Below are 14,452 nucleotides of genomic sequence, written 5' to 3' on the forward strand. Positions count from 1 at the left end.
AAAGGTTCTGTCACGCTGCATGTCTCTGCATGGGCAAAAACCAATGTTGGACTTGGTAAAAAAAAAAATTATTAAAAATTTAAATATGTAAAAAAAAAAGGGGGGTGGGGAGGCCTGCAAACCATTGCTTTTCGCCCTCTGTGTATGTGTTGTACGACTTGCTGCGTTGAATCCATTGGGATTCAATAAACAGTGCCTTAAAATACATGTTGTTGCAAGTTACCCCGAGTCCCACATGCAGTCACGCGTGTACCGGACTGCAGCACTTGAAAAACGTTCAATCGTTCTTTGTGATTTTTATATTAGGGCTGTTTCATACCATAGATCTTTGGGGGGTTTTTTTTCGTGCTTGATGCGTCAGCGCGTTCGTTGGCTTACATAATCTCTACATCGCCATCGTTTCTGCTTATTTAATTCATCTCTTGGGGTCGCGATAGGAGTTTTTGTTCATAAAGCACGGCCGAATAGGTCTCACGTCTGTAAAATCTCGCTGGTGATTTGCCCTTTAGAACAGGTGAAATGTTTTGTTTGACGCCTTAGACGATTTACGCATTATTCGGAAACAGTCCTTTACGTGTGGTATTTACAGGTGGATGTATTGCGCTGAGTGGTAGCAGAGTTTGATTCTTCGAGGATAAAGTGCTTCGACGTAGCAGAGGCCGACGAACTATGTATAGAAACGTTTGAGTACTTTCATATTTGATAATCTGTTTCTACTCTAATAGTATTTACACTGTTTAATGAAACTGCAATACAATCCATCGTTTTCTGGGTGTGTTTTTCGTTTTCTTTCCATCGATTCTGTTATTTTTAGAGTTAGAAGTGTTATCGGTGTTGGATTCGTATCAGCAGATAGTTCTTTGATGCTATTGTATGGTTTCATGTTTGCTTTGTGCAGAATTATTCAGTATTGAGTATCCAACTGTAAAGTCTATCATTGCTGGAGTATTCAGTGCTTTATAAGACGAGAGTTGATCTTGTGCAATTTTCTTCATAGATGCATGTGACAAGATTGGATTGTTTTGTATTCCCTCTCACCATTTAATTGCTTTTTTGACGCTGGCTGTTTTGATTTCAAACATTCCGTCAGGGAGAAATAGCTTTTTTCTGTGTGAAAATTATCTTTTTTTTTTTTTTTTTTTATTAGATTTGAGTTTTTCCATTTATAGGTGCATCCTTTCATTATGCTTTCGCTACACCAAAGACAGTAATTCATTTCTTAAGCAGAGTAGCTACTGTTTTAGCATAGACCTCGAACGTAGTGTAGTTGAGGCCGTATTTAACAGAAAAATCTATGTAAAAATGTTGAGGTTGATGTTTAGCTTTTTCGGGCAAGTTATGACTTCGTTTCATTTATTCTTGAATGTATCATAGATAAGCTGCTATATACTGATTGCCACTTCATAATAGCTGTGAAATTAGATGATTAACTTTGTTCTTAGCCTTCTTATTTTTATATATGTCTAATTACCTTGAAATAGAAGTGAGATGATTTTTTTTTTTTTTTTCTTCGTTTTTTGTTTGTTTTTTGGGTTTTACCGTACTGACTGGCATCAGAAGCATTTTAATGCCTCTCTCTGTTTTGCTTTCTTTTTTTGAAGTGTCATTGTAACTACTGTATTGCAAGTAATGGAGATTTTTGGGTTTTTTGTGTGCGTGGGTTTGTGTTCTTTTACGTTTCGTTTGCATCAGTGTTTTATCTGTTGTTATCTTGGGGCTAATCTTACGTATTAGATGCATATTGGTGTATATCTATCTTAGTACGTATATTTGCATTTTGTTAAAGCATAGCTTGCAGGATAGATTTAACTTTTTTTTGTTTTTTTAAGTATCAATATAAATTCTCTATATTCAACGACCCATTTCAGACTATTAATTTCAGTCATGCTATTAGCACTTGATACTTTCGATAAGCTAGCCAAAATTTCGGGTTTGGGCAAAAGTCTCTCATCTCAGTAACTACAGTGCTTAGAATCGTCGTTTTTATTTCATTCCCTCCCCCTCGTAATTGTATATGAAATACATGAAATTGCATCAGGTATATAAATGTGTTTAGAAACGAAAAACGATACAAAATGCACGTTTTGCTTGCGTTAAAACAGACTGTTCTGAGTTACTAAGGCATCCGTTCTCAGTTTGTGGGCGATTATTATATAGGTGTGTTCGTTCTCGCACCGGTCCCTGCTCTTTAAAGCGAGCGACACTGCGTTTAGTGCCTTTGAAATGTGCTTCAGACCTTTTATATCCCTTTTACAAACACTGCCTGCCAGCCTCTTCCTCTCTTTCATGCCCCTTCGGACTACGCGACCGAGGAGCGAAAGCGTAACTGCAGTGTTCAACGGTCGTAACTGAAGTGCTGTTAGCGACCAGACGCTCAAAAGTAGACGTCCTGACGGACGTTGATCACCTGATAACCAATAGCGAGCTTAACTTGATAGTCATGCAATGCAGTAAACACCTTTAAGGTAGAAAAATGGAGGTTTGTTTCTCAAAATTGTGGAAAGGAAATCCAATCATGCTTGATTAACCTATATTTTTATGACCAACGACAAAAAAACAATAATGAAATGATATCAGGGATTGTTATTATTATTATTATTATTATTATTATTATTATGCTGACTAAACACCCAAGACACGGTTTTCTCGTATTTGGGGAGCTATACATGATACACTGTGAATGTAAACCACCATTTGTCAAGTAGAATGAACATTGCCCTTTGTTATGAGAGTTTATTGCTTTAGAGGAGCCTACGTCATGGAGATACAGTCCAAAAAGTGGTGTGATTTTTCACATTTATGTCCCTATATTTTATATCTAGCATGTAGCACTAGAGACGAGTACTAAATTGCTACTCATGCGCACATTATATGAATTCAATGCATTAGTTCACTGCGAGTAAACATTTCAGAGATGTTTTCATTCTGGCAAGGTCCACCAAACCCAAACTAATGAGAGAATGTTAGCGCCATCGCTAAGGACGGAGGGATCTGCAAACTAAAGATAGAAATGTTTTCGAAACTCCCAAACCAAACAGATTTCGTTTTAGTTTGTTTTCTTGGGTTCATGTTGTTGTTGTTGGGTTTTTTTTGACGTTCCTGTACAGTTAATTCAGGGTCCATGTATTTGTCATATGTGCTACTGTGTAACACTTGCCGTAAGATTTGGGTTGGATTGCTTTAGATCTATTTTAACTCTTCTGCAGATGATATTTTAGTAAAAGTTAAATCTCACTGCAAGTTATTGGTAATATTTAGACTTAAGAGCAAACAGACTTGATTTACTAAATCTGAACTGTTACTGTTTTCATATTTGTACATTTTTTTTTGTGGCTTTCTGATTTGTTTGCTTTTGATTTCTATGCTACATTAGTTTGCCATGTAGCCACTGCACTGTGCAATATTCACTATATGAGGACTGGGAAACCTTTTTTTTGTTTTTTTGTTTTTTCCTCTTATTTTTTTGGATGTAATGTCTCTTACAGTTTGCGGTCGTATTTCTCTCTAGTTCTCAGTGATTTATATGTGACCAAGCCTTATGTACTTTGTCACAAAAAGCGGGTTTTCCTGGTGACTATTGGTGAGTGTCAAATTAAAGAAATTATGGTGTATTGTCAAAATTCACTTTGAATTAAAATATATATTGCTGCGGGCACACTTTGTCTTTATTGTCGACTTATTTCCAACTTGATATTTGGTTCTAGAAATGTTCATTTCTTCTCACACAAAATACAAGGGTTTTATTTTCTGCACATTTTATTATATTTGCATTATATTTTTTTAATTATAATTTTACTTAAAATGAATATGATGTTGGTAAACCTTACCTGACAAATGACCAAAAAAAAAAAAACTAACTAAAAGTACTGATCTAGAGTAGAAATTGACGAAATGGCGCCGTCACGTGGATGGAATCCGAATCTTTTTGACGTCTGATATGGGTGCTTCCGGTTGTTATGTAACAGACACCTACCATATGAGCACACAAGGACATTTATTCAGCTAAAACCTCTTTAATAAGTACACGTATTTTAATACACGGATATTTAGTTGAAGATCAGTTTCAGGGCAATTCATGTTGCAGTTCCAATAAATTTGCTTTTATAATTATAAGATTATAAATGCAATATTTAAGTGTATATATAATGAGAAACCACTGATAACCGGTAGTTTTAAGACTGTATCAACAGTAAATTTAGTTAAAATATAAATATTTATATATAAAGCGTTAGTTTTTTTTTGTAATATAGCAACATAAAATTGCATGATTGGTTTAACATCATGCCATTAATTGGTAATTTAAAAATGGCTAATAAAAAAAGTGTAATCAAATGTGTACAATCTTGAAGAATTTCATTGTGCCCTGTAATAAATAGCAGGCTGTGTGATGTCGAGGGACAGATCCAGGTTTTCATTGGCGTGTACGCGGGCACCAGTCGTCCTCACGCAAACCCAGCAGAGGTCGTCTTCCTCTCGCGCATCAGTCCTTCCACTAACGCGCCTCATCACCAGTTCGCCTGCACACGCTGCCTTGGAGACGCGATATTTTTTTCCCCGATCAGAAGCAGCCGGTTTTCCGTCGCAGCCTCGCTGATACAACAGCGGGATTTTGGGCTCGACGCTGCCGGGTTCCTGCGCTGAACATGCGCTTGACGAAGCGCGACAGACAACCCGCTCCCGTAACGCGCGCGTGATTGATGTGGCGGTCACGGATGCTTCTGAATGCGCTTCGCAGACGCATCGCCTTTAAAGTTTCAATGCTGACATAGAGGAGAAAAACAGTGGAGAGAAGACCTCAGTTTAAGGGACTGGAAAGGATAGATCAAATGTCTTTTTCGGGACCTTTCGGCCTATTGCTGAAATTATCTCTAGCCAGATGGCCCCAAGAAATGCGCGTAACAATTTCTACATTTTGGGCTCCGGTAGCGGGAATGGCAACGCTGGAACCCAAGGCATGTCGGAACGGATAGGCTTGTCCTTGTGCCGAAAATGTGTCGACTTGGACGGAGTGTGGACCAAGTGTCTGATATCTGTTGGAATTACATTGCTTCTGGTGCCGTCCATATTTGCCATAGACGGTGAGAGAGATTTATAATATATATATATATATATATATATATATATATATATATATATATATATATATATATATATATATATATATATAATTTATTTATTTTTGTTGTTGTTGACAACCTGTTTGAGCGTCCGGGTTCCAAACCTTAAAAAAAGGTTGTTTTGTTTCATTTTTAGAACTGCACGTTAGAATTTGGATTTTAGAAATTCGCACGATTTCTGTAGAACTATATTGTTTGCAGGTTAAAATTGTTCAACGCAATGCGGAATACAAACCGGCCCTCTCGTGAGAGCGTTCTGTTAATAAAACGTTTAGATTAAAACACCGTGTGGTTCGTGTGGCCTCTTAACCGCCTGTGCGTCTGTTTTGTCCGCTAAATGTTTGGTTCCCCGTGGCAGAACAGCAGAAACAAACAGACGCGGCAGAAGCTCTCAGACAAAAACAAGATGCAGGTAGCCCTTCATCACTCGAGTCTGAAGCGCTTGTGTATAAACAGCGTGTGACGTCTGATCGCTGCAGTGCCGCTCGCTCCTCGCATTTATTTTTATTATTCGTTTTCAGTGCTTGCTGATCTTGCGCGCTCGCAAAAATCGCCAAGTGGCGGAGGGGATGAGGAGAAGTAGCTGGGGTGAAGGAATCGGGAGGATTTGATTGATCTCGGTGACTCGAAGCCTTTGAATTGCCAAAAAGATTCATTGATTCGTTCATTTTATGTCATGTCGATTCGCTATACAAACAAGTGATTCATTTATATATATATATATATATATATATATATATATATATATATATATATATATATATATATATATATATATATATCATTAAAACTACATTGAAAATCACCAGTCTAGTCCCGATTCGTTCAAATCGCTCACAGACTATATAATTTAGTTTATTGGCTTCGGAAGCATGAAGGAAATGATTAGTTTGTCGGTTTTTATTTACAAACCACACGTTTTGCTCGTTCGGTTAGTTAACGAACGATACGCGTGGCGTTAAAAGTGGGACAAAACAGCGGACTGCTTTGGCACGGCGGCAAAAGCTCGCGCGTTAAACGCAAACCTGAAGAAATGGCAAATTCCAAACACCAGCAAAAACTAAAAATATCGCTGCGTGCGTATATGTACACGCTGCGAGGACACGGTCAAGACACAGATTAAAGTCGTTAAAGTCATCAGCGGTTCGACCGCAATTCGAGAATAGGCCTGCTTACTGCGTGCAAAGAAAACATAGTGACTTTGTTCGAACATTTTGCCGCCATTTTGGAGAGTATGGAGACACGCGCGTGTGATCTAAAAGTAAACAACGTACGCCCTGACGCCGCTGACGCAGAACGTGCACGTGCTGCTAACCTTCGGATCAATCCACGTGCGTGCATTGATTTAGAAGTTCTTACAGCGCTTCTGGGCTTTGAATGTGGTAGGATCCTCGCTATCTATGAAACACCAGGAGAGCTTTAGAAAAACGCTGTCGCTTTCGCGATTTGGAACGGATTGCTTTGGTAATCTATGAGAAGCGTACCTAAGACACGTTCACACCATTGAACACCAAACGCTCTCAACAGCAATACCACCAGTGCACCAATGCGAACAAAACTTGTGTAGCTATGGAAATGCACATGAACAATGTGTTCAATTACATTATTTATTCAACTAAAACCAATTTGGTTTCAGATGGCAACTCTCGTTACATTACCAAGACAAGCCAAGATTTGAAACTGTTACCATAAACGTTTTAATCACAAACCAACGTTCTTGCAGTCTTCCAGGAACCATTGACTGTGTCCAAATTACACAAGGAGGGGTCTCACTGTTCTAGCACATCGTAAATCTCAATCTTTCATGTTTTTATCTTTTTGAAAATATATTTTAGACACTGTACTTTGTGTTAAATAACTAACTCTTTAATGCAGCTGTGTGGGTGTTTGCAGCACAAGGGCTGAAAGAGTCATGGCAAATGACGTCTTTCTCTCTTTTGACCACCATAAATGTATCTCTATATTTTTTCCCCCTCTTTAAAGAAGTCATAGAAGCGCTGTTGAGAATTTACGTTTTTTTACTGGATGAAATGAGGACGCAAAAAGTATACACCATTCAGAGTTATAAAAGTTTACCCGATAAGACAACTTTCACTTCCCTGAACCCTGTAAAGTGTTAAAAGCGTCCATTTACCAAACGAGTGAATGCATGGCCATGAAATATTTGAACTGTTTAATTATTTTATTATCTTGCGTGTAGAAACTGCAGAGAAACGGAGCACCATTGGCTTGACTTGTAAACAGTCAGTGATTTACTTTGATATACGTTAACTGCTGAACGATGTAATTAACCAATCAGAAGGAAGTATCCTAAAGAGCTGTGTAATAACAAGAAGCAATTGATTTTCAGTCTACGTCGGTGACAGTAGCAAAGCAAGTCCGCGTTGTTGGTCTTCCGCCGACATATCAGTTTATTCCTAATACCCTTGACCTTTGACCCCATCCCCATTCCTCTTCAGAACGATACTCAAATGTAGACATTTCTAGTGGCACGTTAGTACGGCACTTCCAACCCCATTCACTTCTCTACTAATGAAAAGTGTTGCAATATATCAGTAGCCTTTGCCTGAGGACCAGAAGCGCATTTAACCAAAAAATGATTTAATTTGTGCAAACAAGTTCAGCGTCGATTATGCGAACTAACTCCAGGCATGGCGTCCCTTTCTCCAAACGGCACAGATATCAAAAAGGCAGATTAGATTTTCTAAAGCTAGAATTACAAGATAAATGCATTTCTAAAGCTAGAATTACACCAGATTAGTTTTATTCGGGCACGCAGACACGCATCGGTCTGGACCATAGGCTTAATACACAGAGGTAAAGAGCCTATGTCTTTTCATTCATAAAACCGCCATTGTCCTTTTGGCTTTGAGCTGGGGCTATGGCGTATGGCCAGACACACTTGTGGCTTGCTGAGGATGAGGCATCTCTCCTCAATGCCCCTACAGTGATGCTCCTGCTAGTCAACAGGAGCCTGCTGTGCTATGTTGCCATGGGAACTGATCTACGTTTTTTTTTCAACCGGAGTGGAAAGAGTGAGTGTATTACCAGAATGACAGTGATGAACTGCTCGGTTTGATTTTCAAAGGTCTTTTTGTGGCCTCAGACCTGCAGTGACTGGGTTCAGCAATTAGTTGAACAGAACTAAACCGGATTCATGCTTTAATTGACTATTTCGTGGGGATGTTTTGTCACCTGTCGGTTGAAAGGTCGTGTGTAACGGGGATCCAAAGCCAAGTTTTAATGGAATGGGCATAGCGTTTTTCTCTCCTGCGGTCTGGGTGTAATTATTATAGCGGGTCTCTCGGTTCTTCTTAAGAAATCTGTGTTGGTTTCAGTGCACGGACCAGTCGATCCGATCCTCTCAAAATGTTTGAAGCATCAATGCAAAACCCATCTGTTCACCCTCAAGAGGAGAACTGCGTTTAAAAAAAAAAAAAAAACATGCAATGACAACAGCGGGAGTCTTTGATTCACAGCCATGTACCGTTCGAATGGCTGAGAACAAAGGGAGAGCTCTTTACATTGTTAATACTGCCATTAATATGATTTGCAACATAAAAGACTTTCAGCATAAAAAAAAATATGACATTGCTGTGAAATATTGATATGCTTAAAGACAAGGTTGGCACAATATTATTACGTATTAACTAGGCCTGCCAATCGATTATAAACTGTTAGCAGATTCATTAAATTATACATCGATTAATTCATCAAAAGGAATTATATGCTAATATTTGCAGAGAAAGTGATATGAGACTATGTAACAAAACTGTATATGATTGTGGGAAAACAATAAATTGACATTACCAAAAATGTTTCTCTAACTAAGGCTGTAATAATTTACAGGATGAACGGTGTATGTTAAGCTGTAATAATGAGTGTGAAATTATTAATATTTAAAATAACAATATTGTAATTAATTATTATCAGTAATATGAACCGCTATTAATTGGCAAATAATATAAATTATAATTACTAATTATAACGACCCTGAAGTTTAACGCTATAAATAATAATGAATTAAAAAAAAAAACAAAAACAAAACAAACTAAACGTATTTTAAATACTCACATGTTGAAGCAATATCTACAACATTATGAAAAGTTTCATTTAAGTTGCTCTGTTTTTAATTGATTGTAGATGTTTAATACCACAATTAATAATTAAATTAAAATAATAGCAACAGAAATACTAGCAGTAATAATCTTTTAATTCATATCGATCTGTATTAATTAATAATATAATAACTCATAATTTGAATAAACCTCCAATTAGACAGAACATCGAATGAATATTAATACAGTTCTGCCTTTCATTATTTCTGTCTTCTTAAATTCCTAGTGTGGCCGCACAGATGTCAAAGAGTCGGTGAATTGTATCAGCGGAGGTGAAAAACCTAAATAAACAGCATGATTTTATTACTCTAAGCCGTTTTTAAGCCTTTTTGGCTTCTGCTTTAACCATCCATTTTGTTTGTCTTTACACACTCCATAGAATTACATTAGAGCCGGAATAAGCTTTGTTAGCACCAGGATTCTTTCCAGAGGGTCGGCTTCTGCCAGCAAAAAGATCCCGCACACTCCAACTACTAAAATATCACGTTTTAACAGCTAGACGCGTGGCGCCTCAAACTGAAGCGCAATTACAGTTTCCAGTAGGACAGAAGTCGCTCTTTTAATACGTATTTCTCTCAGTCTAATTACTGCCACTAGAGTCCCGAACCAGTTAATTATCTGCTGATGTCAGCAACGACCAAAGCAGCTGATCTGCTTCCCTGACTGACCGTTTTCACAGCTGACATGTTCTCATTTCCGACGATTCCATGCTTCGTTAGCCAAACAGTCCGTGTGAAAGTTGATTATGTCGAGTCTGAGGCTCTGTTTCCGTATATGCTAAAGGTTATTTCTTTCCTGCTTCTTTCTTATGTGGCCTTAAGGGTTCTTAAATCCATCACCCCCGATCCGTATCGACTTGGCTCTGTCGTTTTAACAAATATATGGTGATCGTGCTCTTCTGTAACAGCATAGACTCAAACGCTGAAATAACTTACGGGTTCAGCAGCGACGACAGGGACTGTGTCGTGATGGATGATCGGTACAGAGCTTTGACAAGCTGTTAGCAAACAGCCCATCACTAGAGATGAATGACTTCAATCAGGTTACCTTATGCCTTACGTCTTATGATTTGACCTGTGGATTCAGGATGTTTGGAGCAAAAATGTTTAGGAAGCTGGTAGTTTATTGGGTAATTCTTCATAATATGAAAAAAGTAGTATCCAGATCGAATGTGGTTGTACTTACTTTTTTTGCATACTTTGTTTTAAATTCTCATGGAAGAAAACAAAGTTATAAGTAATGGGAGAGTACTTATTCTGTAACATTGTTATGATTTGCATCTGCTTTGCCGTTTGTAGAGTTATTTGTGTGTTATGGTGTAATATAAATGTACGGTATGATACATTTGGAATTGTTGCGAGCCAATGATCTGACATTGATTGCATGACGTAATTATTTTCTGTTTGATGATTCATGGCTTCCATATTATAGGATTTTAGTGCCACTAAATGCTGACAAAATAAATAAGTCTCAAAATATTACTTTATTCTGATTTTAACCATGTTTTTTTACTGAAGTCACTATTATAAGTTTACTTTAATCTCAAATTATTCTAATTGATAGATTATGTATAGATTATGTTTTTTTACTTGGCACTAAAATGCTTTTGTAATGTTGATTAATGGCTGGTGATCTAATTTCTCCCATGTAACACTTGCTTAAAATTAATCTTTAAAAATAATATAATAACATTCTTAAATCTTTAGGAAATATAAAAATTATAATCCAGTGTTCATACTATCAATTAAGATGTTATTATGCAAAAATTCACTTGTTGATATATATATATATATATATATATATATATATATATATATATATATATTATATTTTCTGTAATACTTTTTGTGTTTGATTCTTACATTTATTTAGACCCAATATTATATTTTTATAATATATTTTAAAAGGTCATTTTACTATTGGTTGTCAGACAAAATGCAAAAATCTGCCAGAAAAATACTGATCTCTAATTTTTTGTAATAATTATACAGCTCCTTGGTCATTTATAGCTTTGTTACAGCTCTCTTGTTTGTCACTTGCCTGTGAGGACATCTGCTATAACACAATCCAGTCATTTTCAGGTCACGTGCATCCAGCTAGTACTTAGATCCAGCCATCTGATGCCAACCATCTCCCTAAAAGTGTTCCTCTGCCAGGAGCGATGACAAACAAATATGTTTTATTTAATCTGTTTTGTTAATGAATGAACAGATTATGATGTCCGTTATCCATGCCATAAACCGAAGAGTTATCGTTTTGCTCCCTTTTACTCCCTCACTTTTATCTATTGCGCTTAGATCAAGGGATTGATGCTGACCCCTGCCAGATTAATACACAATTCAAAGAGCCCGTAATGAAATTGTGTGCCAGCTCACACCTGAAAATCTCCTCAGGCTTATGAAACAAGGTTTATGGCGGGGAGGCTCTAATCTGGTTTGTGGGCAAGAAAAAGGGGCATTACGGGGTCAGTAGATGTATATATCTACGGGGTCTTTTCGTATATATGTCGGTAATTTCATTTTTGTTTTGTAGCTTTTATAGCGCATTCATATTTTTTTTTTCAGAAGTACTTCAAAGCTCCAGACAGGCTCAGCTGTTCGTGTTTCGGCGCCTGATGTCTGTCTGTCTTTTGGGCCTGATCAAAAGCTGCGTCCTCGTTTTACTCCGTTAATTTACACGGAACTCATAACCGTGGCCTCGGTTGACTCTAGAGGTGTTTGAAAGCTAGTCAAAATGTCGTTCCGGCAAACATGCGAGAAAACCGGAAAGCAAATATCTGAACTAATTAGGCATGTGCATTCGCGTAATTCTCTTTATGCTTGTGGAATCGCTTGCATAATTAAATCAGACGGACGCCTTTGTTCTCGTTGATAGAACGGCCACGTTCGATTTCCTTCCTACACTTAGATATATATACGTAATTGCTAAACTGTTGCCGTCGCAGCTTGAAAGAAAAGCACTGCGCTTTATGTTCACACCTGGAATTTCACACATGACGGTGTTCATTAGATGAGAAGAAGGAGCTTTATGCATAATGAGCTCTGTCCTTGTCGAACCTCCGACGTCATCGGCTTTACCCTAATATAAAATCCCTTGGGGAAAATGATGCCATGTAAAAGGAATGGGATTATCTATTTTTGCCTGATGTTATGTGGCCATGTCATGTTTACTATGCTAAAGCCCGTAATGTTCGGTGGTGTTCGTGTGCGGAATGCATATTTCGAGGACTTTCTCGCTTGCTCTGCTCCCTTCCCTCGGGGTCAGATTGGCTTGAACATAAGAGATGGTCTGGAAAACTGGAAAAGAGACTGAGGGGCCAATTCACTAAACAGCTGCGCTACTTTTCTGTGCTGCATTAGAGCGTCTGTATTCACTAACCAGCAACTATCCAGTTTAACTAGGCGCTAAATGCAATGAAATAACACTTTGACGAGCGTTTCAGTTAATGGATTAGTTCACGGCAACATTAAAATTTCCTGATAATGCTAATCTGGGATGTTCACGCGTTCCGTCGAAAATAAAGGTTTTTGAGAGAAATGTCGCAGGATTTTTCTCCTTGTAGGGTATTTTTATGGGGATCAGCCAGTTGAAGGTCCAGATTGCAGTTTCAGTACGGCTTCAAAGGGCTCTACGCAATCCCAGCCGAGGAATAAGGGGCTTATCTAGTGTAACGATCGGCCGTTCTTTAACTATAAAGTGCTATACTTTTTAATGCTCGTCTTGCATTGCGACTCAGTGTTTACAAAGCAAACGTGCAAAGAATGTCAAATGCCCTTTACAACAAAAATGGATAAAACAACAATGTTGGACAGTTTTGAAATTTTAGAAGTTTTTTGCCTTTCTCTACCTTTTTTAGCCAAATAACTAACGAAGAACTAAGCGCATGTGACCTTAAAATGTAAACGTAATTACACAGTGTGTGAACACATTACACAAGTAATAAGTATTTTATATATATACATTAGAAAAAAACGTATCATTTCGGTACATTCAAACTTCTAAAATCCACTAAAATTAGCGGTTATAAAATATTTTAGTTGATAAGATAAATTGTTTATTTTCCATGTGGTAGTGTGTTGCTACGGAAATAGCATTCACAATGTGACTTACACATTCTGACTAGCGAATAACTTTGAAGAATTTAGGATAATGTGCATTTATGTAATTATGTTTAATTATATGAATTGTTCAAAAAACTGTAGGACATGAAAATCCAAGTCTTTTATCCCTAATAGCGTTTCACGCGAATCTTTATTGTAAAAATGACTTTCCTATCTTTAAATTTTCTGCGTAGGTGCACTCCCTATACAGAATGATTCAGTCAAATATAGCGATTCAAGTCATTCAATTCAAACTATTCTAGTCTAAAATTGTCGGTATTTGATTACGTAAAGAGGCTTCTTCAACACAAGTGACATGGTTTTATACCTTTTTACAAACATAAGTTACTACGTAATTACAATTAACACACAATTATTTGGATCGTTACAGGGATTGCTCACCAAACATTGTGAATCCTGTTATCATTTACTCATTCACTTTCGGATGAATTAGTCGTGATTATTTTTAGTAATAGCAATTTTCATTTTAAAAACACACTGCCACTAAAACTAGCAAAGCACGCGCGAAACGATGCTAGCGGTAGCCGCTATTCATTCTCAGCGAACTCCCCCTGAGAGAGCGAGACACTCATTCAGTTTTAATGGGCTTTGCAATAACCTGCCTTGCTCTTGAGACTCCGAAGTCAAGTGCGTCAAAGGTGTCCTTCACGAGCTCCTGAATATTCCAACACGTTCCAGAAGGGAGTATGGAATCTTTTCCACTCTGTGTAAAAATTTATATCACTTCCAGTCAATGCCAGAGCTGAAACTAACCAATTCTGACAGTTGTGTAATGCACTGAGAGGCTGGGAAAAGTAAAACAAACATGAAAAAAGCATCGGTTGAGCCTGCAGGTTTGTGCAGGAGGCTGAGGAGGATTGATGGGAAAAATAGCGTGAGGGCTTGCAATATTTCACTTTTGCTGTGTTGGCATGTCAGACCCGTTCGGCATCTGATTGCTAATTTAATTTCGAGTCAAGATAAATCAGTCATTGCATGCGTATTGTTTTGGTTTATGTTGTTCTTGCGCTCCGTTATATGTAAGAATTTTTAAATAGTAGATGATGTAATATTTTTTGACTTTACCGTCAGTCTTTTTTAACCCTCCTCCGGAAAG

The 14,452-nt window shown here is 37.5% G+C and overlaps 1 protein-coding gene across 4 annotated transcripts in view; it reads left to right on the forward strand.

Moving 5' to 3' along the window:
* Nucleotides 1–4,431: 4,431 nt before the first annotated feature.
* kiaa1549la (KIAA1549-like a) overlaps nucleotides 4,432–14,452 on the forward strand; it is a 44,453-nt gene continuing 34,432 nt past the window's right edge. For all 4 annotated transcript variants that reach the window (XM_043228407.1, XM_043228410.1, XM_043228409.1 and 1 more), the window contains exon 1: nucleotides 4,432–5,078. In XM_043228407.1, coding sequence (XP_043084342.1) covers nucleotides 4,877–5,078 — 202 coding nt within the window. In that variant the 5' untranslated portion in view covers nucleotides 4,432–4,876. The remainder of the gene's footprint in view (nucleotides 5,079–14,452) is intronic.

Source organism: Puntigrus tetrazona, chromosome 25, assembly GCF_018831695.1.
Source record: "Puntigrus tetrazona isolate hp1 chromosome 25, ASM1883169v1, whole genome shotgun sequence".
Classification (NCBI taxonomy): Eukaryota; Metazoa; Chordata; class Actinopteri; order Cypriniformes; family Cyprinidae; genus Puntigrus; species Puntigrus tetrazona.